We start from the raw sequence: 26,723 nt of genomic DNA, 5'->3' as shown, positions 1-26,723 counted from the left end.
TACACTCGCAAGAAGACAGGTCCCTTGACTCGGTAAAAGCGGCGAGGTAACTTCTGTGTCCCAGGACTCGAAACTAGACCCCGTCCTAGCTAAGTCGAGTCCTTACAAGGAAAAAGGAAATACGAAAAAAGTATAAAAGAAATGGATCACAAAGTCCTTTGCATTATCAAAATATACAGAGTACAAGGGTTGTGCCCGTCAAACAAAAAACAAAAAAGAGTACATATTTAACTATTACAAGAGATGCTCGGAAAGCCTAATCGCTAAGATGGAGGGTCTGAGGGAACCCGGGGAGGAACGGAGGGTATTCTGGCTTCTTGAAATTCCTAACGAATGCCTGCTCCTCAAGACCGGGAGGGAAAGACGCCAAGGATAAGGTGCGTAGGTCCAGCTCGGGATGTTGTAGCAAATGTTGCTGCATTCTCTTCAAGCTGTCGCTGTAACCGTAGGACCAAGGGACGTCACGAATGGCTTTAGTATTCGCGATCCAGGACCAGATCTCTTTGGAAAACAGGTCGACGTCCCCTAGCTGAGACTTTAAGTTGGCAATCTCCTTGTCGTGCTACAAAAAGTCGAGATTCTTCTGGATCCTGGACTGTGCTAGCTCACCGACCCGAGCTGTCGCCCGTCGCAACTGATCTCTCAGGTGTCGGGCTTCGTGAGAATGCCTAAAGGTCTCGAACATCAACCTCAAACGTTGCTTGACCGTTAAGGCTCGAGCCTGGCGAAACTTTTTGACCTCATTCTGAAGGGATTCTGCCTCATCCCTAGTCTTCAATAGCTCTTCCCGAACCGACCCCAGTTGAGCTTGGGAAGCACTTAGCTCAGCTTCCTGGGTGATCAGGGCGTCTTCGGAGGAGAGGCGGGCCTCCTCAAGTCCTTTTTTCTCTGAAGTCTCGTGAGACAGTTCCAGCTCGGCGTCGTGAATGAGGCCTTTCAACCTCATCTTTTTGTCCTTCTGCCTTTCGACAACGACCTCCAAGTCCCAGTTATAGTCCTTAAGGAGCATTATCTCCTTCAGCAAGTCCTTCCGCTCTGTTTTTAGCTCCTTTATCTGCCGGGTTGCCTACTTCAGCTTAAAGTAACGAAGTGACCCAAGGAACAGAGGCCTCGGTTGGCCTCTTCTAGCTCCCCCAGCTCGCTGCCGATCAAGCCAGCAAGTTGGTCAGCAACCTACGAAGACAGGAAACATAAAAAAAGGGGGGGGGGGGGGGACTCAGTCACAAGACATCATAAATGTAGCCAGCAATGAAGCAAATTTGCAAAGAACAAGTGTACCTGGGCAAGTAAAGACCTCAGCATGTGGCTAACTCGCTCGGTAGCCTCGGCCTGGGCTTGATCCAGACCTGAGGGTAGAGGCAAAGAGCCTTCCGCTCCATAAGTGGATGAGGGGCTGGCAGTCACCAATTGCCAAGAAAAATTGGGAAGAGATTCCCAAGTCTCATTGCAGGGCCCGGGCGCCACTGGAGTCAAAATCGGGGACTCCTCGTCATCACTAAGATCGATGACTGGAGGATCAACCTGCTAGGGTAGATCCCTACCTTTGAGATGAGCGGGCGCGCACCCCCAACTCGAGGATTGAGTAGAACCCCTGGCAATGCTGCTCGGCGGGGGAGAGTTATGCTGCACCCGCGGCCGCTTGGCCAGGGGCAGGTGTCTGGAGGAGGGACACTGCCCAAAAAATTCCTTCTTACGGCGTACAAACGGTTGGGGGACAACAAGTACCCACGGATGTTTTAGTCAGAGAGAATGACATCAGTGTTCGATTCTCCGGGATGGGCCCTCACCCAGGCTATGACCAACTCGTACTGGGCCTCCTCCTTTCAATTGAGGGTAAGCTCCAAACTCTCGGCTGATGGAGGGTACCCCCAACATGCCTGAACATGGAACTCTTTGTGAAGGGCTTCTCCTTCAGGGTACTCCCAGCCTGGTCCAGACACGAGAAAGAACTTACACGACCACTCTTTGATTCTCGAGTGACGTTGCTCGAGTGAAGCTGTGAGCGAAAGGGGCTTGGAAGCTGAATTTGTTGCCAAGGCGGTGACGAGCCGGTACACATAGAAGAATTCCATCGGCATCAAATTGGGATACTCTTAGGGGTCTTGCTCAGCACCATCCTGTAGATGATGCAACTTGAGATCAAGAGGCACCACGCATTGGGGTGCAGCTGCGCTGGGGCCAACCCAATGAAGTTCAAAACTTCCCGCACAGGGCGGCAGAATGGGAGGTGGAGACCATTGGCGAACATCAACTGGAACAAAGCAACCCTCATTGCAGTGTCGTTGGAACCCACTACGTGTTCACTCCGTGGCATCTCCAAAACCACGGAGGAGGGAATCCCGTACTTAGAGCGAAACACCCTAAGGTCAGAGCCAGTGGTGGAGGATACCCAATGTCTCCCCCCTAAGAGCGAAGTAGCGACGTCCATGGAAGCCATCGAGTGTGTGAGGAGAAGTTGTCGAACAAAAGGAATAAGAAGAAGGAGAGAGTGGCTGGGAAACTAAGAGCGAAGGAAGAAGAAGAAGTAGCGGGCGGGAAGGCAAGAGTAGAAGGAAGGGAGACTGGGGGAGGAAGAGCGGCTTAAATAGCGAAGAAACAAGTGGGAGGAAGTTAGGGAAGCGAAACAACACCAGGGTCAGTACTTTCGATAGCGCCACGCGGCATAAACGGCAGTCGGAGGGGCGAAGGGATACCAGACACGCACCAAAAAGGTGTTAGGGCCGTTAGAGGCGCAGTCCGCACGTCTCATCGAGCCTTGAGAAGCGAAACGGTTACAGAGGCGAAGAGGCACATTTACTAACCCTCAGGAATGACGAGCCACCCGCACCTTTCCACCAACCTCGAGAAGAGGATTCGGCAGACACCGAGTTGTCTCCAAGAAATAGTGGGAGAAGGGCTTCAGAAGACCCGAAGTGACGGGAACCAGAGGAATCGACCGGGATGAGGAAAGATGGAATTCCCACCACATGTCCGTAGTAGGAATTCGTGGGGTACTATGAGGGAAAGCCCGCTCCCAGGGGGGGCCATGCCTAAGAAAGCCGAGGCCCATTCCTGAAGGGTCCAGGCCTAGGAAGGTTGAACCGCGAAGTCCAGGCCCGAGTAGGGGCCAAAGACCTAGGACAAGAGGGTTGGGAAGTCGAATAAGCACAGGACCGGTCTATCTGGGCCTATCCATCCGACCTATCCGGGCCTGTTCATTCAGGGTTTGGGAGGATCGGGGTCTGTAAAATTGAGTTACCGGGCCCCGCGGACAACGCATCATCATACCCCAGACCCCATGGTATCAAATCCTAGGCACGAGCCAACCCAGATCAATGTCAAGAAATCCGACGAACAATGGAGTGTCCCACTAGCCAAGGACGGCTCACCCGTAAACTGACATCTCCTGGCATGACAGAGAGGTGGTGGCCGCACAGACGTAGGATAGTAGACACCGTGCGATCCCTCGCAAGGCCGCAGACTAGGCCCCACTAAGGCGACGAAGAATGAATGGTGGCAGGCCTGGCATCTGACGCGCCACGATCTCCCGCGACTGAGGGACCTGACTCAGGTACAAATAGAGGGTAACCTTCTTACGGGAGAACCTCGATTCAATTTGTGCAACTCTTATTCTGCATTACATTTTTCCTTCTCCACAGAACAATCACTGACTTAGAAATCATAGTGATATCGGAGGCCACAAGAGCCTCATCTTCTTCTTAGTAGCAGGTACCTGGAAGCTTGGGCTTTGTGGAACTGTTTGGGCTGCAAAACACAACATCATCACATCCAAACTAACCTGTGCCTCAAAAGCTAAGATACTTGGCATAAGCTGCTCGTTAGAAAAGAAATGATTTGGGAAAGAAATGTGGGTTATGAGTGCTGCCACACGTTTTACGTTCCAAATTTCAGAAGTATCAAAGTGATGTATTGCCAGTTCATCAGATGCTATCTTTTCTTTGTCTCATCTTGCATCGCTCTGGGCCAAATTTCTGAATGTTCCTATGTCTCTCTTTGTATCATCAAATGCTTCCCTACCCATAAACTCCTCCATTGCAATTCACATTGACTATTTTTCTAACATAATGATATACTAACTCTTCCATTGAAATTGACATTGACTTTTTTTTTTTAAGGTAATGATATACCTATAATTATTTTACAATCAACCAATCGAGACACGTCACTTTAATAAAACTGAATTTCAATTTCAATTTCAACCAACACCTATTTAAGTTATGAAAACGCTCATGGTGAACCCATACTTTTGTTGATGTCCATGCCCTGAGCAATCATTGTTGACTACTCAGCGCTCAGCTCTCAGCGCTTAGCGCCCAACACCCAACAGTTACCTATTGAATGCAAATAAATACTTTCATACGTGAGGCGATACTGATATTCACCTATAAATTGAGGCTCCCAACGAGAGTTTCAGACACACCCAAGGAAGAAAAGAAAATAGAGAGAACCGAGAGAGCTCTAAGAGAAAAAAAAAAGATAGTTGAGTTGAGTTGAGTGTAATCCTCCTCCTCTGTAATATTTTCTTGTGTTCTACTATTTATTAGTGAAACTCTTTTCTGTAGATGTAGACAGTTGTCGAACCACGTTAAATTCTTGGTGTCACTGAGTGCTAGGGTGCACTATTTTATTTTCACTTTTATTCTTTCCACTGTCTTGATTTCCCCAACAAGTGGTATCAGAGCGGTTGTTGGAAGGAGTTTTTTTTTTTTTTTTTTTTTTTTTTTTTTTTTTTTTTTTTTTTTTTTTTTTTTTTACAGAAAACTCGTTTTTAGTGTACTGCTCAGTTTGTAAATTTGAGCATACTACTATGTTCGTCTCATCGAGACAAGGAAAGCGGTGAAAACTAGAGGCCCAACGGAGGCTGCATGCGCCTCCACACGCCTCCTGAAGATCGGAGAGTGAGCCCACTCGGCACTCATTACATGCCTCCAAGTTCCCCCTCGCGCCGTACGCGCTCCAGAGGTGCTTAGCGCATGAAAACCACGAGCACCCACGTGCCGCACGCACTCCAGAGGTTCTAGCACGTGAATCCCACGCGTTCCAGAGATGTTTGGCTTCATGTCGCATGCGCAACAGAGTTCCTGTTTTGGTTCTTTTTCTTATTCCTTGTGCTATCTGAGTCTGATTTTGACAAAATAAGACTTGTTTCCAACAAAATCAGGCATTCCGGATACAACAGTGATGTCCGTTTTGCGATATTCCACCTTGAAGATCTTGTACTTGCATTTTGTATTTGGAATTAGTCTAAATCCATGAAGGATTTAGCATCAGGCGATATGATAAAGCTGACTACCTCAAACTACAGTCTTTGGAGACCTCGGATGGAGGATCTCTTGACCTGTAAAGATTTGTCTGATCCCTTAGAAAATGAAGGGAAGAAGCCAGATGAATTTACGGATCAAGTGTGGAAAAAGATGCACAAGAAGACTATCAGTTAGATCAGGCAATGGATTGACCATAGTGTCTTTCACCACGTGGCCCAAGAGACAGATACATATAACCTTTGAAAAAAGTTACAGGATATGTATCAAGCTAAGACTGCTCGAAACAAGGCCTTCTTGATGAGACGACATGTTAACTTGATGTTGAAGAGTGACACCTCTGTTGCCGAGCACAATAGCCAGTTTCAAAACCTAGTTAACCAGCTCGGGTCCGTCAAGCTGAATCTTGGTGATGAAGAACAAGCCCTGCTACTTCTCAGTTCATTACCAAACAGTTGGGAGACACTAGTGGTCTCCCTAAGTAACTTTGCTCTAGATGGCAAACTTACCATGACGATGGTTAAGGATACCCTGTTTAATGAGGAGGCCAGACGAAAGAGACGAGCATGAATCAATATCATGCGCTTGTCACCGAGAGTAGAGAAAGGCCTCAAGGTAATGATAGAGGGAGAAGTGGAGGCAGAAACAGAGAGAAGTCTCAACCATGTGGAAGGTCCTGCAGTAGCAAGAACCAGCAGACGGGTAACATGAAGTGTTACCATTGTGGCAAAGAAGGCCACATGAGGAAAAACTACCTCAAGTTTTTAAGGGAGTAAGGTCAAAGCAGTAAGCTGAAGAAAGAATATGGTAAAACCCTTATTACTCTTTCGAGAGATGTGGCAATACTCTCCACCAGTGAAGAGACGTGTCTGCACATTACAAGCCATGATGTTGAATGGGTGGTAGACACAATAGGATCATACATGCCATTTCCCATAGTGAATTCTTCATTATGTACAAAGTAGAAAACTTTGGTACGGTAAGGATGGGGAATGTCAGTTCCTCGAAGATCGTGGGAGTTGGCGAAGTGCATATAAAAACCATCGTTGGTTGCACCATGGTATTGAAAAATGTTTGACACATTCCTGACCTTCGACTCAACCTGATTTCGGGAGCAGCCCTTGATCGACAAGGCTATGATAGTTACTTCAGCAAAGGTACTTGGAAACTGTCACAAGGTATCACGGTTGTCGCCTGAGGACATATTTGCGGTACGTTGTACAAGACCCATGTGAAGATTGGTTCTGATAGCCTCAATGCAGTGGAAGATGAGGCATGACCGAATCTGTGGTACAAGAGACTCGGACACATGGGTGAAAAAGGGTTGGATACGCTTGTGAAGAAGGCACTCATCAAAGTTGCCTAATGAACAGCGTTAAACCTTGTGAGTACTGTTTGTTGGGCAAACAATGCAGAGTCTCTTTTAATTCCTCTACGAAGAAAAGATCAGAGTTGTTGAGTCTAGTACACTCTGATGTATTGGGTCCCATAGAAGAAGAGTCATTGGGAGGTAACAGATATTTCATGACATTCACTGATGATGCTTCACGAAAGGTCTAGGTATATGTTTTGAAATCAAAGGATCAGGTCTTCAAGCACTTCAAGAATTTCCACACCCTAGTGGAAAGAGAGACGGGAAAAAAGTTGAAGTGCATGCGAACGGACAATGTAGGAGAATATATTTCCAAAAGGTTCGTTACATATTTCGCTAATTGCGGAATTCGACATGAGAAAACGATCCCTTATACCCCTCAGCACAATGTTGTAGCCGAAAGAATGAATTGGACCATTATTAAAAGAACAAGATGCATGCTCAGTATGACCAAGTTACCAAAACCGTTCTGGGGTGAAGCTGTTCGTGCTGCCTATTACCTGATTAACAGATTACCTTATGCAACACTAGAATTTGAAGTTCCTTGGAAGGTTTGGTCTAGAAAAGATGTCTCTTACTCTCACCTGAGAGTGTTTGGATGTAAAGCCTTTGCACACGTATCCAAGGAGCTGAGACAGAAGCTCGATGTCAAGTCAACTCTATGTATCTTTGTTGGATATGGAGATGAAGAATTCGGATAAAGCTATGGGATCCAGTGACAAAGAGAATTGTTAGAAGTAGGGACGTTGTGTTTTATGAAAACCAACATATAGGAACTGAAGCTTCCTCGATGTCAGTAGAGCTTAGTTCCTATACTCCACATCCTGCACCATTATAGTTTGCCACAGATAATGAAGATATGCAGGATCGAGATCCAGAAGCAAAAGAAGAAGCTTAGGGTGTCAAGTAAAGGGAGCAAGAACCCTCTCCACCGATAGCTGGTGTACTTCCACAAGGGTTAGATGTTGATGAACCTCCTTTGGTTGATGAAGCTCAACCAAAAAGATCGGCAAGAGGCCGCCTATTGATTCCGTCGAGGAGATATTCTGAATCAGACTATATTCTGCTTACTGATGAAGGGGAGCCGGAGAGCTTCCAGGAAGTTCAAACTCATGTTGATAGAAGCCTATGGGTGCAGGCAATGCAAGAAAATATGAGTTCTTTGCAGAAAAATCAGACATATGAGTTGGTAAAATTTCCTGAAGGAAAGAAAGCCCTAAAGAATAAATGGGTGTTCAAGTTGAAGAAAGATGGCCAAGGAAAGCTGATAAAGTAGAAGGCCAGATTGGTTGTCAAATGATTCCAGCAGAAGAAGGGAATCGACTTTTACTAGATATTTTCTCTGGTGGTGAAAATGATGTCAATCCGAGTCTGATTGGTAGCCAACTTGAATTTGAAATTCAAATAGATGGATGTGAAGACAACCTTTCTCCATGGAGATTTGGAGGAGGAAATCTATATGGAGCAACAGAAGGGTTTGAACCTCCAGGGAAAGATCACTTAGTTTGCAAGCTAAAAAAGAGTCTCTATGGCCTCAAGCAAGCGTCGAGACAATGGTACAAGAAGTTTGACTCATTCATGATGAGTCATGGTTACAAGAGACTTGTTGCAGATCAGTGTGTCTATATTAGAAGATTCCAGGATGACAAGTTTGTCATACTCATTCTTTACGTTGATGATATGTTAATTGTTGGTGAGGATAGGTCCATGATTAACAAATTAAATAAGGAACTATCCAAGTCATTTGACATGAAGGACTTATGCCCAACACAACAAATTTTGGGCATGAAGATTGTTCATGATAGAAAAGCCAAAAGGATGTGGCTATCTCAATAAAAATATGTTGAACGGGTTATCAGACGTTTCAACATGGGAGATGCTAAGCCAATCAATACTCTACTTGCTAACCACTTCAAGTTGAGTAAGAGTTCATGTCCTTCTTCAAAGAAATAGATTGAAGAAATGGAAGCAGTCCCTACTCTTCAGCAGTAGGAAGCCTGATGTATGCAATGGTTTGTACCAGACCAGATATTGCTCATGTTGTAGGCATGATGAGCATATTCCTTTCAAATCCAGGAAATGATCATTGGGAAGCAGTCAAGTAGATTCTCAAGTACCTAAAAAGGTACATCGAAGATGTACTTGTGTTTTAGGGGAGCTAAACCAATTTTGGAAGGCTATATAGATTCATATATGATAGGAGAAATGGATAGCAGGAAATCTACTTCGGGATTTCTCTTCACCTTCGCAGGAGGAGTTGTCTCTTGGCAGTCCAAATTGTAAAAGTGTGTTGCTTTATCTACAACAGAGGCAGAATACATTGCCGCAGCGGAAGCTGGGAAATGTTGTAGATGAAGCATTTTCTCCAAGAACTAGGGGTTAGTCAAGAAGACTACAAGGTACATTGTGATAGTCAAAGTGCTCTAGACTTGAGCAAGAATTCTATCATTCCGGCACCAAGCATATTGACATCCACTATAATTGGATATGTGAAGTGATAGAACAATAGTTGTTGAAGCTTGTGAAGATCCATACGAAAGAGAATCCAGCAGACATGCTGATGAAGGTGGTTACAAGTGAGAAGCTTGAGCTATGCAGAGACATAGCTGTGATGGATAGCATCTAGGTAAATGGGCATGGAGGGGAAGAATTGTTGAAGTCCATGCCCTGAGTAGTCATTGTTGACTGCTCAGCACTCAGTGTCCAACGCCCAGCAGTTACCTATTGAATGCAAATAAATGCATTCATATGTGAGGCGATACTGATATTCGCCTATAAATTGAGGCTCCCAGTGAGAGTCTAAGACACATCCAAGGAAGAAAAGAAAAGAGAGAGAGCCGAGAGGGCTCTGAGAGAAAAGAAGAGAGTTGAGTTGAGTCGAGTGTAATCCTCATCCTCTGTAATATTTTCTTGTGTTTTACTATTTATTAGTGAAGCTCTTTTTTGTGGATGTAGGCAGTTGCTGAACCACGTTAAATTCTTGGTGTCACTGAGTACGTGGGTGTACTTTTTTATTTCCGCTTTTATTCCTTCCGCTGTGTTGATTTCCCCAACAACTCTCTTTTCATAAATCATTATTGAGAGTAAAGGAAGAGCGACAATTTTCACAAAAAAACACCCAAAAAACCAACATAGACTTCAATACCATTGCATAGAAAGATGTATACACTCGAAGCTTTGGTGGTGACAATGGATGTTGGTGATATGCGAATGAGGATGCTCTTGTTGGATGGCGAGGGACTGTGGTTAATGGAGGACGTTGACCGAAGATTCTAGTTTCCTACTTCTATCTATTAACTGTAATATAAGAGCAAGTATCGACCTTACGTGCATCTTTTGTAAGTGAGCTTTGCTATTTATCATTCCCACACACCATATTTTTTTTAATTCTTTTTTTTTTTTTGGTTTTATTCTTCTTAAACTTGTTGAATTCTTCTATTTGTCATCCATATATCACACATTTGGTAAGCACTAAAAATAAAAAAAATAAAAAAAAAATGTGTGGTGTTTGGAGATGATGAATATAATTTTCTTTGTAAGTCATTTTTGTCTAAAATGCCTTGGCTATGCAAAGAGCCTGTGAATGGAAGAGCGGTTTTTGGTCGTTTTGATTGGCATGTTTTGGGAAGTCTCCCTATTTTGTTCGATGAGAAAGAAAATGAAAACGATACCAAATCTACCTACCTGTAATTGTATTTATAGAATTTGATACGTGAGGACATTAAGAAGATTTAGGCCACGTTTGAATACATAAACACTCTCAACCAATCTCATCTCACCTCATCTCATTATTACAATTTTTTAAAATTCTCATACAAAACATAATAAACAATTCAATTTTTTGAAATTCTCATACAAAATGTAATAAACAATTCATTCTTTTCAAATTCTAAAATAATAATAATATTAAAAAATAATATTCTAATAATATTTTATTCAACTCACCTAAAACCATCTCATCTCATCTTATTATCAAAACCAACTCTTATAGGCATCATAGTATACTTGGACCATATTACAAAAAGACAGACAGTCATCATAGTATATATTTGGACTTTGTTACAAAGAGATAGATACTTGAACACAAATAGAAAACCGAGAAAATTAAAAGAGCTAACTAAAGTGTTCTGCATAAAGCATTCCTACGCTTCAACATTCGATTAGTACAAGCAGTAGAACCAACAACAATCTTGGACAAGAACTCTTACTACTCAAGTGGCAATTGATCTGTAGTAATTTGATCACTTATCTTAACACCCCCTTCAAATTCATGGGAGGTCCTATGACCATAAGTGGGGACTGTCCATGAGTTTGTAGGGCTATGCATTCTGACACGGATCCAAATATCTAGGACTATTCGGATTCATATCCAGATTTTTAAAATTGGGCGGATATCCAATTAGGTAAAATCGGTTACAACCCCGACAGGTATATGATTTTAGATCCGGATAATCGGATTGTAATTTGATTCGATTTTTACTCCATTTTTTTAACTCTAGTTTGGTGTCCTTTTTTTAACTCTAATTTTTTGCGATCAATTTTTTTAACTACCTCAAACTGTAATTAGTGTGATTTTAATTATTTTAGGTAGTTAGAAGTGTCAGAATGCATTATGGTCTACGCCATTAGACTTAGTTGATCATTTAGAATTTTATGGCCAAGAAATTCATTTTCATATTTTTCAGACGAAACTATGAAATTATTTTTTAGGAGCACTTCAGGGTTGAATTTTAATAAACGATTTTCACTGTAAATTAATATGAATATTTGAAATTTTTCAGTACTAAGTTTATTATGCACCTTTTTAGAGTGAATGGTAACCTCAATAAGCGTACCAAGTGCAATGTTTTCAAAATCATAGTATGGAATATCCAAATTGGGTTTGAAAGGTTTTATTTAGACATTTGGCAAAATCTTAGCACACACAGTGAATAGTATTAGACACTTAGCACCATGAGGAACATTTGATGGATTTAAAGGAAATAAGGTGTGAGATCATGCCACATCACTCTTTTCATTCTACACTCCACCTAGAGGAAACATCTTGGGCTAATTTTTTGTATATTGTATTGGGTAGAAAAGACAAACACTCATGTTTCATTTCAGCCTTATCATCTTCCATAACTTGTGTAAGAAGCCCTCCAGCCCACTTTTCACGTAAACCATCTCTTCTTTACACTTTTCTTTGAAAGAACACAAAAGACACTCTTGAGCAGCTTTTTTGAGCTCTTTTACACATTTGATTCAAAGTTCTTGTAAGTATTTTCTCACAAAGTTGCTTTCATGAAAGTTGTTCTTTTATGAGTCTAGTTTATATGGATACCTTAATTGTTCCATTTGAAGATCGTTTAATCAGTCAAATGATGTTTAAACCCCAGAAACATCATTCTTGGCGATAAACTAGAGTGTTATATTTTGGAGTAGCTAATGGATAGATTTTGGTTCAAAATTTTTATGGAGTACTTTTAACACGTGTATATGATTATTATTTGAGGATTTGTTACATGATTAAAGGTTTTGATGAAAGATTTTCTTAGAACTAGAAGCTGGAAGAGGAAAAACAATTTATGTTTTAAGAAAGTTTGGATATTTTGTGATTTAAACCTATTCCAATGACTTTGATAATTTTATTGGAGGATCCTAAACCTCTTATATATATGTTAGAATATTAGTTTGAAGATATTTGATGTTATATTCAAAGATATGCTTTTTTTATGCAAGGAGATATTCGGATAAGTCAAAGAATTGATGTCCTTAGCTAAATCTATGTTTTGGCTGATTTGTAACCATGTGATCTTGAACTTAAAGCTTAGATATTTTTTAAGACACATTTTTAAACCATGTGATGTTTTATTTTCAAGATCAAATCTTTATAAGTCATGGATCAAAAGGTTGATCAAAACTAGTTTAGAAACAAAAATAGGTTTTGAACTTAGAAAGAAACCGAAAATTTCAAGTATCGTTTTAAGTGATTTTGATTATTTTTGTTCATGATTCAAAAAATTATTATTTTTAGGAATATGTTATGAGTACATTAGAAGAAAATTTTTGGTTTAGTCATGAGTTTTGAAATTTAAAAGAATTGCAACAAAAATAAAAGGAAATAGCCTATGTAAGCTTCGGCCCCTATAGAGTTTTTATGGTTTTAAATTTTTCTGAATTGATATTTGAGATTAGGACAAAATTTACGTACCTCATGTAAATTTTGATGATTTTTGAAATTAGGATGCAAAATCTTTAAGTTAGAGATAAAATGGTCATTTTTCCACATGTAGAGGGTAAAATGGTAATTTTACTATAAGTTAATATTTTCCATATTTCTAACTATTAGCAATTAAGTTCTAACTTTTAGAAATCAAAACTTTTAGTTCCTCGTGATCGCGCTTGAGTTTTGCTTAGAAACATGAAGACCGAGGTAAGTTAGCTTTTAACTTACTATCAGTTTAATATGTTTGTGTGATGAGTAAAGGAACTACAGAATTTATCTATAGTTTGTAACATGCCAAGTCATTACTTATTCATTTATTACACAAAATACTTATTCATTTATTACACAAAATTTATTTTGTCACAAATTGTTCATCTGTTATGCAAGATATTCTATCACGTATTGCTATACATTGCAAGTACATCATATTAAGTATGTCCTATGTTACATGTATGTCATGTCATGTAATATTCATTGTTGTAAGTATGTCATGTTAAGTATTTGTCTGTTATATGTTATGCCATGTTACGAAATATTGTATGTTACATGTTATATCATGTTACGAAATGTTTCTATCTCAAGTAAGTCATGTCTTCCGATTTACATTCAAGTAATGTTGTATTATGTCAGGGCTTCTATCCTTTCGTATTCCAGTCACATTTCATCTCGAATACAATTTGTGTATCTCGAGAACAGTCATATCAAGTTATTTATGTCAATCACAACCCTAAGATCTAGGATGGGATAATATCCTAGTAAAACACTTTTATTCACGCTGGAGTATCTAAATAGGTGTGAACTTTCTTGAGTTGACAAAATACTGTCAACGGATAGCGAGCAGGGCCTAACTAGTTGGTCATCAGAGCACGTAAGGTACTAACGCTGATAGAGCCACATTTTAGTTCTAGTAGGGCCCACAGTCAGTGTGGCACACGAAGTGGGATCCACAGTCAATGTGACACATACAACGCACTCATAGCTGGCTCTAATATCTATGTTATGATGCTGTAATCAACAGGGACACGTGGCTCTAGGGGACCCATGTAGTACCCATAAAGTTAAGTTTAGTCAGTTAAAGAACAAGATTCCAAGTTCCTGTTAAGTCAAGTCTCAAATCAAGTCCATGTCAAGCAAGTCAAGTTCAGTTCATCTTTAAGTTATGTCAGTTATGCTCTCTTATATGTCAAGTTATGATATGCTTACTTATGAATTTGATTATGCATTCATGTTTTTACTACTATGCATGCATCATTAACCTGTGTGGAGGTTTTCTGTTAATTTGCTGAGATTTGTAATCAAATCTCACTGTGGTAGTCCCAACTACCATTCGCTCCGATTGGTAGATCTTGTTACAGGATCTGAAGGAGAGCCAGGAATCGACCAACTGAAAATGGTCGACTAAGCGATAGTGTGACTTCGATGAAAATATAGTAGTTAATTTAAATTACTACTTGTACTATGGAGTTGAATCTCCAATACTCTTTTGATCACAGTCATTTTGGAGTAGCGTTATAATCTCAGTTGTTTAGTATGTCATTATATATGAAGTATGTTTTAAGTATTTGAGAAATTTTCAGTTTGGTGCATAGTATTGTTAAAGAAAAAAGTTATCCGTTGCAAATATTACATAATGCTAAATGTATATTAGGAATATTGCATCTTATATGTCTTGAATGGGAGCAGGTAGCCTTGTTTTGCATGTCTCTACGCTTCAAATGTCTGTTCGATCTCAAACGAAATTTGGGGGCGTCATAGGGTGATATAAGAACAATGTCTCTAGGTTATAATTCCATATGCCCTTAGGAAATGTACCAAATGTTAGGTTTGAAATTTCAGTCTTCATTAGGCTTGAATTTCTAGAAGTATGAGAGGTAGTATGAGGTTATAATACTTGTAGTCGTGTGTTTCAAGAAGGGACACATAGCTCGTGGTAGGATATCTTAGAACCTTGAGGGAGGCACCAATCAGGGGAATCAAAATCCCTCGATGGATGGAGGATTTACTAAAGTTATTCGTCTGATGACTGATGTGCTTAGACATCATCAGCAGCAACAAGCGCACATACCCAGACCTAAAGTTAGGGGTTGTCTGTATGAGAAGTTTTTGATTCACTGCTACCCAAATTTTTCTTGTAATGAAGGGTCACTGAGAGCCGAGAAATGGATTATGGATCTCAAGAGGACGTACAAGATTTGTAGATGTATATAGGACCAGAAGGTCCTTTATGCTAGATACCAATTCCAAGGAGAAGCTGAAATATGGTGGGATACACGTATGCAGCTTCTAGCTAGGGAACTAGGAGGTCTGGTTGCACTGACATGGGAGAGGTTCAGGGAAGAGTTCAACAACAGATTCTACCCAGATTCTGTCAAACAGCTAAAGGCGTAGGAGTTCACGTCTTTAACTTAAGGCAGTTCAACCGTAAGGCAGTACGTCGCTAAGTTTATGGTTTTAGGAAGGTTTGCACCACACTTGACTTCTACTCAAAGGATGCAAGCACATAAGTTTCAAGTAGGACTGTAGCCTAGGATTTGTACTCAAGTAGCTTGCCTAAGAATAGAGAATTACCAAGAGTTGGTAAATGCGGTTGCGATAGCAGAGAGGTTTGGAAATTCATAACCTTACTGAACGGAAAAGGGCCATGCTGTTAACTGCAAGCGGTAGTGCCTAGAAGAAGAGGTCTTTTTCCAGCCTGGCGAAAGTCAAGGGAATAGTGACCAGAGAGCATATGTCATCTTTTTATTTACCATGCCCTATGTATGGAAGGCAGCATCCCAAAGAATGTTGCACTGGTCTTGGAGGCTGTTACCGATGCAGGAAACCTGGACATATGGTCAGAGATTAGCCCAGTGCCACGCAAGGTAGTGGAGCTGGTGATCATAAGCCAAGGCCCTGCATCTTGGCACGCGTATATGCAGTAACCCCAGGTGATATCAATGCTGACGCACCTGAAACTGATGAAGCTAGCATCATTACTGGTATTTTCCTTTTAGTGGTTATGCCCTTGTACTTAATAGGAATGTTAGAATTAGTACTAATACTAGTCTTGTATTTTACATTTTATTAGGAAACGTTAATATGTTAAGGTTCACTGCTTGTGCATTATTCAATTCGGGGGCGTTGCAGTCCTTTATGCCTGCAGCGTTTGCACAAATTTGTAGTTTGCAAACTGAGCTATTACCACGACGAGTTGTAGTGTTAATTCCTGACGGGAATACAGTAGCTTGTACCCGCTTGGTTAAGAATTGTCCTATAGAGCTGGAAGGAAGGGCGCTGAAGGCTAACTTGCTAGTATTTGGTCAGATGGAGTTTGACCTGATTTTGGGGATGGACTGGCTATTCAAGCATTACGCTGAGATAGATTGTCGGAAACGAGAAGTTGTATTTAAACCCCCAAGTGAAAACAGGATGAGTTACGCAGGACCATCAGTTAAAGCCACCCCGCTAGTGATTTCGACTTTACAAGCCAGGAAGTGTATCGAGGATGGAGCCTCGACTTTTCTTTTGATGAATGTAGAGAAGACAGGATGTGTTACGCAGGAACAGGATGTGCTGAAAATTGCCTTTAGGACAAGGTAGAACCACTTCGAGTTTTTGTTGATGCCTTTTGGGTTAACCAATGCTCCAGCCGCATTCATAGACATGATGAACAGAATATTCAGATCCTACTTGGATAGTTTTGTTGTCGTATTCATAGATGACATCCTAATTTACTCAAAAAGCAAGGAGCACTACATAAATTGTCTAAGTATAGCTTTGACTATACTTAAGGACCAAAAGCTTTATGCCAAACTTAGTAAGTTCGGTTCTAGCTTGAAGAATAGAAGTTTTAAGGTCACATGATCTCTAATGGAGGAGTAGCAGTGGACCCGAGCAAGATTGAAGCCATAACGAACTGGCAGAGATCGACCAGTGTGCATGAGGTTTAAAGTTTCTTAGGACTAGATGGTTATTATAAGAGGTTTGTGGAAGGATTCTCTAGTTTTTCTGGAGCACTTACCGCCTTGACTAAGAAGAAGGTGAAGTTCATTTGGAGTGATAAGTGAGAAATAAATTTTATTGAGTTGAAGAAAAGACTTACAACTGCATCGGTATTTACACTGTCGAAGCCTCTTAAGCCTTTTGTGGTCTATAACGACACATCTAAAGCAGGACTCTGATGTGTGCTGATGCAAGAAGGGGAAGTAGTTGCTTATGCTTCACGTCACTTGAAGGATCATGAGCAGAATTATCCTACTCACGATTTGAAGCTAGCTGCAGTAGTTTTTGCTCTTATGATTTGGAGACACTACTTGTATGGCGAGAAGTGTGAAGTTTTCATGGATCACAAAAGCCTTAAGTATCTGTTTAAGCGGAAGAATCTTAATATGAGGCAAAGAAGGTGGTTGGAATTAGTCGACGACTATGAAGAAGTCGTGCAGCTTCCTAACCCAGGTTACTACGGCAATATGGCGTACGATTTAGAGGAGGATGCATTCTACTACTTGCCGCCGCAACACATGCCGATAGACATCGATGCACCACCACCAGATCCGACCAGTGACGAGGCGTCCAGTGATGGACAGTAGGTTGGTAAGACATTTGTCACTGATTAATTCCAACCATCGTCTCTGCCTCATATTAAGGTTCTTCTGCTTAAACAGATACTTGAGGCTTTTGTGATCCTTAAAACTTTACACTTCTTGTCGTACAAGTAGTGTCCCCAAATCTTAAGAGCAAAAACTACTGTAGGTAGCTCTCCACATTGTTAGTGAAGCATAAGTAACTATTTTCCCTTCTTACACATCAGAGTCCTGCTTTAGATGTGTCAGTATACACCACAAAAGGCTTAAGAGGCTTCAGCAGTATAAGTACCGATGCAGTCTTAAGTCTTTTCTTCTACTCAATAAAACTTATTTCGCACTTATCGCTCCAAAAGAACTTCACCTTCTTCTTAGTCAAGGCGGTGAGTGCTCCAGAAAAACTAGAGAATCCTTCCACAAACCTCTTATAATAACCATCCAGTCCTAAGAAACTTTAAACCTCATGCACACTGGTCGATCTCTGCCAGTTCGTTACGGCTTCAATCTTGCTTGAGTCCACTGCTACACCTCCACTAGAGATCATGTGACCTAAAAGCTTATGTTCTTCAGGCCAGAACCGCACTTATTAAGTTTGGCATAAAGCTTTTTGTCCTTAAGTATAGTCAAAGCTATACTTAGACGATTTATGTATTCCTCCTCGCTTCTTGAGTAAATTAGGATGTCATCTATGAATACAATAACAAAAATATCTAGATAGGGCCTGAATATTCTATTCATCATGTCCATGAATGCGGCTGGAGCATTGGTTAACCCAAAAGGTATCACCAAAAAATCGAAGTGGTCGTACCTTGTCCTAAAGATAGTTTTCGGCACATCCTGTTCCTTGACTTTCAGCATTTGATATCCGAATCTTAGTTAATCTTTGAAAACACTACTGCTCCTTGCAGTTGCTCCAACAAATCGTCGATCCTAGGTAACGGATACTTATTCTTAATAGTCACCTTGTTTAACTCTCTATAATCTATGCACATCCTCAAAGATCCATCTTTTTTCTTCATAAGTAGCACAAGTGCTCCCTCCCCATGGCAAAGAATTGGGGCAAATAAAATCCTTTTCCAAAAGTTCCTCCAACTAATCTTTAAGCTTCTTCAATTTCTTAGGGGCTGTACGATACAATGCCTTGTGAGTCGGAGCTATCTCTGGTTTCAACTCTATCTCGAATTCTGCTTCTCAATCTAGTGGTAAACCAGGTAATTTGTTGAAGAAAACTTCGAGAAAGTCTTCAACCACAGGTATCCCCCGAATTCCTACATTTTTTTACTATCATCTCTACATTCATCAAAAGAAAAGTTGAGGCTCCATCCTCGATACACTTCCTGGCTTGTAAAGCCGAAATCACTTGTGGGGTGGTTTTAACTGATGGTCCTGCATAACTCATAATGTTTCCACTTGGGGGTTCAAACACAATTTCTAGTTTCTGATAATCTATCTTAGCGTAGTGCTTGAATAGCCAGTCCATTCCCAAAATCAAGTCAAACTCCACTTGACCGAATACTAGCAAGTCAGCCTTCATCGTCCTTCCTTCCAGCTCTACATGACAATCCTTAACTAAGCAGGTACAAGCTATTGTATTCCTGATAGGAATTAACACTTCAACCCGTCATGGTAATAGCTTAGTTTGCAAATTACAAATTCGTGCAAATGGTTTAGACACAAAGGACTACGATGCACCTAAATTGAATAGTGCACAAGCTATGAACCTTAACAGATTGACGTTTCCTAGTAAAATGTAAAAGACAAGACTAGTATTAGTACATACTAATTCTAACATTCCTGTTAAATACAAGGGCATAACCATTAAAAGGAAAATACCAGGGATGACGCTAGCTTCATCAATTTGAGATGCATCAGCATCGATATCACTTGGTGTTACTGCATATACGCATGCCAAGATGTGGGGCCTTGGCTTGTGATCACCAACTCCACACTACCTTGCACGGCGTTGGGTCAGTCTTTGACCATATGTCCAAGTTTCCCGCATTGGTAACAGCTCCAAGACCACTAGGACATTCTCTGGGATGCTACCTTCCACACTTAAGGCACGTCGAATAAAAAGACAGCATCTGCCCTCTGATCACTATTCCCTTACCTTTTGCCAGGGTGGAAAATGACCTCTTCTTCTCGGCACTAATGCTTATAGTAAATGACATGGCCCTTTTCTGTTCAATAATGTTATGAATCGCCCAACCTCTCTACTCAGTCTCTGCTATTGCGACCACATTTACCAACTCTTAGTAATTCTCTATTCTTAGGCAAGCTACTTGAGTATGGATCCTAGGCTGCAGTCCTGCTTGAAACGTTTGTGCCTCCATTATTTGAGTAGAAATCAAGTGTGGTGCAAACCTTCCTAAAACCATAAACTTAGCAGCATACTGCCCTACGATCAAACTACCTTGAGTTAAAGATGCGCACTCCTGCGCGTTCAGCTATTTGATAGAATCTGGCTCTTCCTTGAACCTCTCCCAAGTCAATGTAGCCAGACTTCCTAGTTCCCCAACTAGAAGCTGCCTACGTGTATGCTCCCATATTCCAGTTTCTCCTTGAAATATGTATCCAGCATAAAGGACCTTCTGGTCCTATGTACATCCACAAATCTCGTACGTCCTCTTAAGATCCATAATCCATTTCTCGGCTCTCAGTGACCCTTCATTACCAAAAACATTCGGGTAATGGTGAATAAAAAACTTCTCATACGGACAACCCCTAACTTCAGGTCTAGATATGTGCACTTGTTGCTGCTAATGATGTTTAAGCACATCAATCATCAGACGAACACTTAGGGTTGTGATTAACATGAATAACTTGATATGACTGTTCTCAAAATACACAAATTATATTCGAGATGAAACGTGACTGGAATACAAAAAGACAGAATCCTTGATGTAACATAACATGACTTGAACGTAACTAGAAAGACATGACTTACTTTAGATAGAAATATTTCGTAACATGACATAACTTGTAACAGACAATATTTCATAACATGACATAATATATAACAAGCAATATAGTTAGCAGGACATACTTGCAGCAATGAATATTACATGACATGATATACATGTAACATATGGTATACTTAACATGGCGTACCTACAATGTAAAGCAAAATGTGATAGAATATCTTTCGTAACTAAAGAACAATTCGTGAAAGAATAAATTATGTTTAACAGATGAATATGTAATGATTTGGCATGACGCATATTATAATATACATACATATATTGTAGTTCGTTTACTCATCACACATATACATTAAATTGATAATAAGTTAAAAGCTAACTTACCTCGATCTTTGTATTCCAAAGCAAAACTCAAGCACGATAACGAGGAACTGAAAATAATGATTTCTAAAAATTAAAACTTAATCAATAATAATTAGAAATATGAAAAAATATTAACTTAGAGTAAAATTACCATTTTACCCTCTATAAGTAGGAAAATGACCATTTTACCCTAACTTAAGGATTTTTCATCCTAACGCTAAAAATCATCAAAATTTACTCGAGGTATGAAAATTTTGTTCTAAACTCAAATATAAATTCAAAAAATATCTAAAACTAAATACAACCGTGAAAACTCTATAGGGGTTGAGACTTATATAGGCTATTTCCCTTATTTTTGTTGCAATTCATTCAAATTTCAAAACTCATGATTCAACCAAAAATTTTCTTCTAATATACTCATAACATATTCCTAAGAATAATAATATTTTAAATCATGAACAAAAATATCAAAATCACTTAAAAACAATACTTGAAATTTTCGGTTTCTTTCTAAGTTCAAAAATAGATTTTTGTTTCTAAACTAGTAATGATCAACTTTTTGATCCATGACTTATAAAGATGTGATCTTCAAACCAAAATATTACATGGTTTAAAAAGGTGTCCTAAAAAATATTTAAGCTTTAAACTCAAGATCATATGGCTAAAAATCAACCAAAACATGGACTTAGCTAAGGACATCAATTCTTTGACCTATCTGACTATCTCCTTACATAAAAATTCATATCTTTGAATAAAACATAGAATATATTCAAAATAATATTATAACATGTATATAAGAGGATTAGGAGCTTCCAATAAAATTATCAAGGTCATTGGAATACATTTAAATCATAAAAGATCCAAATTTTCTTAAAATAGAAACTGTTTTTCCTTTTCCAGTTTCTAAGTTTCTAGATCTAAGCAAATCTTTCATCAAAAACTTTAATCATGCAACAAATTCTCAACCAATAATCATATACATATGTTAACAGGACTCCATAAAAATTTCAGATGAAGATCTATCTATTAGCTTGGCCCAAAACTTAAAAATATAACACATTTTTCAGCTTATCATCCAGATTGACCTTTCTGGAGTTTAAACAACATCTTACCAACCAAAAGATCTTCAAATGGAACACATAAGGTGTCAATGTAAACTAGACTCACTTAGGAACAACTATCATGAAGGAACATTTGTGAGAAAATACTTACAAGAGCTTTGAATTAGGTGTGCAAAAGATCTCAAAAAGCTACCCGAGAGTTTTTTTTGTGTTCTTTCAAAAAAAAAAGTGTAAAGAAGAGATGATTTGCGTGGAAAGTGGGCTGGAGGGCTTCTTACACAAGTTATGGAAGATGATAAGGCTGAAATGAAACTTGAGTGGTTGTCTTTTCTACCCAATAAAATATACAAAAATCAACCCAAGATATTTCCTCTAGGTGGAGTGTAGAATGAAAAGAGTGAGGTGGCCTTGTACCCATTCAGTTCAAGTACCCTCTAGGCTCTCTTGAGCAAATCTGATCAACCATGTGGGGGTGCATTTACTTAGCCAAGAAGAAATGCTAAGGTGGCGAAATTCGTGGGCCTTAATGAGCCTAAACCGAATGAGCCTCAATTTCGGGTTTTAAGAGGGTTTTGGTTGCTATTAAGCCCAAATCCACTTTCTCTTGGCCCAATCAAAATATCCAAGGTTAAAAAGGTTGGATAATGATGACATAACATAAATTTGAAGGATTAATAGCATGTGGAAGAAATTAAATAAAGTGATTAAACACAATGCTAGAAATCGATTCAATTAGGATTTGGAAGTCAACTTTAGGGATTGGATAAAATTGTTTAGAATTTCGGTTTCAACCATGCTTTTGGACTTTCAGTTGGATTCCAACCATATAGGGTCTTACTAGGGCGTAAATCCTCTTTGGTTTGGTACAATTTGATTGGTCGATGGAATAGAGTTTTTGCTTATGTGGCATGATCTCACACCGTGATTCCTTTAAGTCTATCAAACGTTCCTCATGATGTCAAGTGTCTAATACTATTCACTATGTGTGGCTGAGATCTTTCCAAGTATCCAAATAAAACTTCTCTAACCTAATTTGGACATTTCACACTGTTATTTTGAAAACACTACACTTGATGCGCTTATTGAGATTACTATTCACTCTAAAAAAGTACATAATAAACTTAGTATTGAAAAATCATAAATATTCATATTAACCTATAGTGAGAATATTTTACCAAAATTTAATACCAAAGTGCCCCTAAAAAATAATTTCACAGTTTCGAATAAGCTTTTCGTCCGAAAATATGAAAATGGACTTATTATGCCACAAAATTCTAAATGATCAACTAAGTTTGGTGGCATAGACTATAATACATTCTGACACTTCTAACTAGCTCAAATAATTAAAATCGCACTTCTGGCATCATAGTGAGTGATAACACTAACTTCGTTGACAGACTAAAACTTATGTGATTCGTCGATTCGTGAAAACTTATGGGATTTCCACAATATTCTTACAGCCAATAGAAATTCCACCAGAGAATTTCTACCGAGCTGTTACATGATCTCTATTTCATTAAAAAATTATTTTCTAGTTTTATTTATATTTTTTTAATTCTCACAGTAATTGGGATATTTATTGTTTTATAGAAAATCACAAATTAAAATACAACTTACAAGTGCAAAAAAAAAAGAAAAAAAAGAAAAAAAAAGAGGTTTATGAAATGGGCATTATAGATTTTGTCAGTCAAGTGAAAAAAAAAAAGTTTAGATTTTGATTTGAGATGGAATCGTGGAAATACAGTGTTCAAATAATTCACCTACATGCAATAGATTATGCTGTTCAATTAAATGTTTCAATCACTCAATGAAAAATAAAAGAAAAAAAAATCAAAGCTATAATAGCCTACTAGAAATTCAATGGAGGAATTTCTATAGGCTTTAGGAACCTCATAAAAACTCCGTAAGTTTTCACAAATCGATTAATCGCGTAGGTGTTACCACTTACTTTAGTGCCAAAAGAGCGATTTTTATTTATTTGAGATATTTAGAAGTGTCAGAATTGGATAAGGTCTATGTCATTAGTTTTGTTTGAATATTTAGGATTTTATGACGCAATAAATTCATTTTATGTTTTTGGATGAAACGTTCGTTGGAAAACGTATTTTGATTATTTCGACGCATTTCGGAATTGATTTTTAATGAAATATTTGCACTATCAGATAAGTATGATTATTTAGGATTTTTCAGTGCAAAATTTATTTTTCACTTTTTCGGAGTGAATAGTAACCTCTATAGTAACACTAAGTGTAGTGTTTTCAAAATCACAGTGTGAAATATCCAAATTAGGTTAGAAAGTTTTATTTGAATACTTGGCAAGATCTTAGCTACATTTGGTGAATAATATAGGACACTTGGCACCAAGAAGAACCATGAGATAGAAATGTGAATGAAATTAAGGTGTGAGATCATGCCACCTAAGCAAAACACTATTCCATCCAACCAATCCATTTATGTCAAACCAAAGAGAGTTTCAACCCTAGTAAAACCCTAAAAATTTGGAATCCAATTGAAATCTCAAAAGGTTTGTTGAAATTGAAACCCTATACGGTTTCCCCAAACTTGAAATTTGATGTCAAACCCTAAATGAATCTGATTTCTAGCATTGTGTTTAATCATTTGATTAAATCACTTTCAAATGCTATTCATCCCTCAAATTTATGTTATGACATCATTATTTAACCTTCTATACTTTGAAAATTTTATTGGCCCAAAAAACATTGGATTTGGACTTGATAGTATCTCAAAACCTAACCAAACCCACTTTAAATCTAAATTGAAAGCCTATTCAATTAAGACCCATCAAAGCCTACAAAATTGGACCACCTTAGCAAGGCTTGTGGAGGAAGTTTTTCCCCATCCATGGTTGAGAAACATCTATCTAATCTAGCCCCCAGTTGTACTTGATGTGAAAACAAAGTCCACTCATCACCACCTATTCAAAACCACTATCACTCAAGTGTCCCTCAAGCCCTGTCCTCACCCCTCAAATTGTGTAAGAGGTGTTCAAACCATCCCCCTTTCATTTCATCACTTTTTCCACATGTTTCTCAGAGAGAAAATTAGAGGTTCTCTCGGACAGCTTTCTTGAGTCTTTTTTCTTGCAGTTTTTGAAGTCTTTGTAAGTATTTTCTCAAGAAGATTAATTTTTTTTATGGAAATATACTTCATTTCATTCAATGAAACTGAAGTTACAGATGTGACTAATCAATACAGGGAAAAACCCATATTACAAGCCAAACTACTCATATGTTTGGGGCTCCCCCACCACAAATTCCTTTGTAGTGAATAACGTCTTACCTTCTAAAAACTCTCTCGTGACACAGAAAGCGCTCTACAAAAATAGAACTAAATGACCCCTCTTCCAAAGTAAAAGAGGTACTATCACACTCCATCCTCGCAAAGAGGAGGAGTACTATCACCCACCATCCTCCAAAGGAGTAGTGGGATGCTACTGCTATAGACACTAAGTCCAATAGCCTATTTCTTTTTATTTTTTATCCAAAACAAAACAACAGACCTACAAATACATAGAAAATACAAACAAAAGAAACACATAGACTGAAGAAAAACATTGGCAATGGGGCTGTAAAAGAAACATATGGGCCCAACATGTTTTGCAAGTAGGAGCGTAGCCCTTAAGGTTTCATCACTTTCTTTACCGCCCCCCCCCCCCCTCCCCTTTCTTCTTTCTTTTCCTTTTTTCTTTCCCTCGTTCTGCTTCTTCCTCCTTTACCCGTGACCCCCTCCCTTCTTCACTTTTATATTTTCTCTTTTGCATCTGTCGCCCACCTCTTCTGCACGCTCACCGGCTTCGAGTTTTCCCTCCACCTATGCACGAGCACCAGCTTCGCCCCCCTCCGCACTAGCACCGGCCATAACTTCCTCCACCTACCATCGTCATCGTCCCTCTTGCCCAGCCCTTGCCCCAGATGGCACACTAAAGCTCTATCCACCACTGTGTAGGCGGCCCACCCATTCCAGTCAGACATGCGTGCTTCTTGGTCCACTGCGCTGGCAGCTCATCACCTCACTATTCGGTAGCATGCATCGGTTAGGCTGGACCAATCTGCTCTTGCTACCGTTCTCCTCCATGGTGGTCTACTCATGTCGGACTGGGAGCACCAGAAAGTATTCCTCCTTTATTAGACCTGAAAAAAACACACAAAAATAAAAACAAAATATAGACTTGAAAGTATGGGCAGGAGGGAAGTGAGGGGGAGGAGCCCCCCAAGCTAGTTTCGGATTGGGGGAGTTTTTAGAAAGAAGTTGGAGGTTCTCTCTCTTCTATCTACTCACGAAGATTAATTCATGAAACTTGTTCCTGTTCGATTTTAGTTTCTTCTGGTAGCTTTTTTTGTTGATTTTAATGGTCATTTGATTGTTCAAAATTTGTTTTAACCATGAAAAGGTCGCTTTGGGCGATAAACTGGATGGTATGTTGTATTTTGATGTTTTTGACCAAACTAATTGAAAGATCTTGGTCCACATAGTAAGGCATAAGTTCAGGCATAATGTGGGAGATAGAATCTTCTTAATACAAATACTACATCAAAGTCTCCCAATCAAATCAATGCTCTTATATGCTCTATGGTGTATAGAGCCATCGCTATAAACACTAAAATCAAATCCAACCTTCACTTGAGCTTGGGCTCATCCTCAATCATCTGAAGCCAATGGTTCATCCTGTTCGTCATATGTCGATCCTGACATAACTTCTACCATTCTGGGGGGAATGATAGTGGAACTACCACAGTGAGATTCCTTAAAATTTCAGTAAGTTATACAACCAACTTGCATAAAGAGAATATATGCGTGATGAATGATAAACATCATATGCATGTAGAAAATCCTTATTTGTCTCCCTCCCAGATTTCTCAATATCTTTAATAAAACTTCAATGCACATTTTCTTTCAAAGAATATTTTTCACTTCATCTTTTCAAAAACATAACATTTCATAATTATTAAAGTCA

At 39.3% G+C, this 26,723-nt stretch overlaps 1 protein-coding gene across 1 annotated transcript; it reads left to right on the top strand.

Annotated features, from left to right (window-relative positions):
* Window positions 1–15,919: 15,919 nt before the first annotated feature.
* Window positions 15,920–16,420, top strand: LOC121238139. The gene has a single exon (XM_041134982.1). The coding sequence runs from the start codon at window positions 15,920–15,922 to the stop codon at window positions 16,418–16,420; it is 501 nt and encodes a 166-aa protein (XP_040990916.1).
* The last annotated feature ends 10,303 nt before the right edge of the window (window positions 16,421–26,723 follow it).

This window comes from Juglans microcarpa x Juglans regia, chromosome 7D, assembly GCF_004785595.1.
Source record: "Juglans microcarpa x Juglans regia isolate MS1-56 chromosome 7D, Jm3101_v1.0, whole genome shotgun sequence".
In the NCBI taxonomy this organism is placed as follows: Eukaryota; Viridiplantae; Streptophyta; class Magnoliopsida; order Fagales; family Juglandaceae; genus Juglans; species Juglans microcarpa x Juglans regia.
Note: the sequence above shows the minus strand (reverse complement) of the source record. Positions and strands in the feature narration are given on the sequence as shown.

What these genes read in the sequence shown, in the direction of transcription:
- LOC121238139 (XM_041134982.1), top strand. Translation starts at nt 15,920, where the DNA reads ATGTTAAGGTTCACTGCTTGTGCATTATTCAATTCGGGGGCGTTGCAG.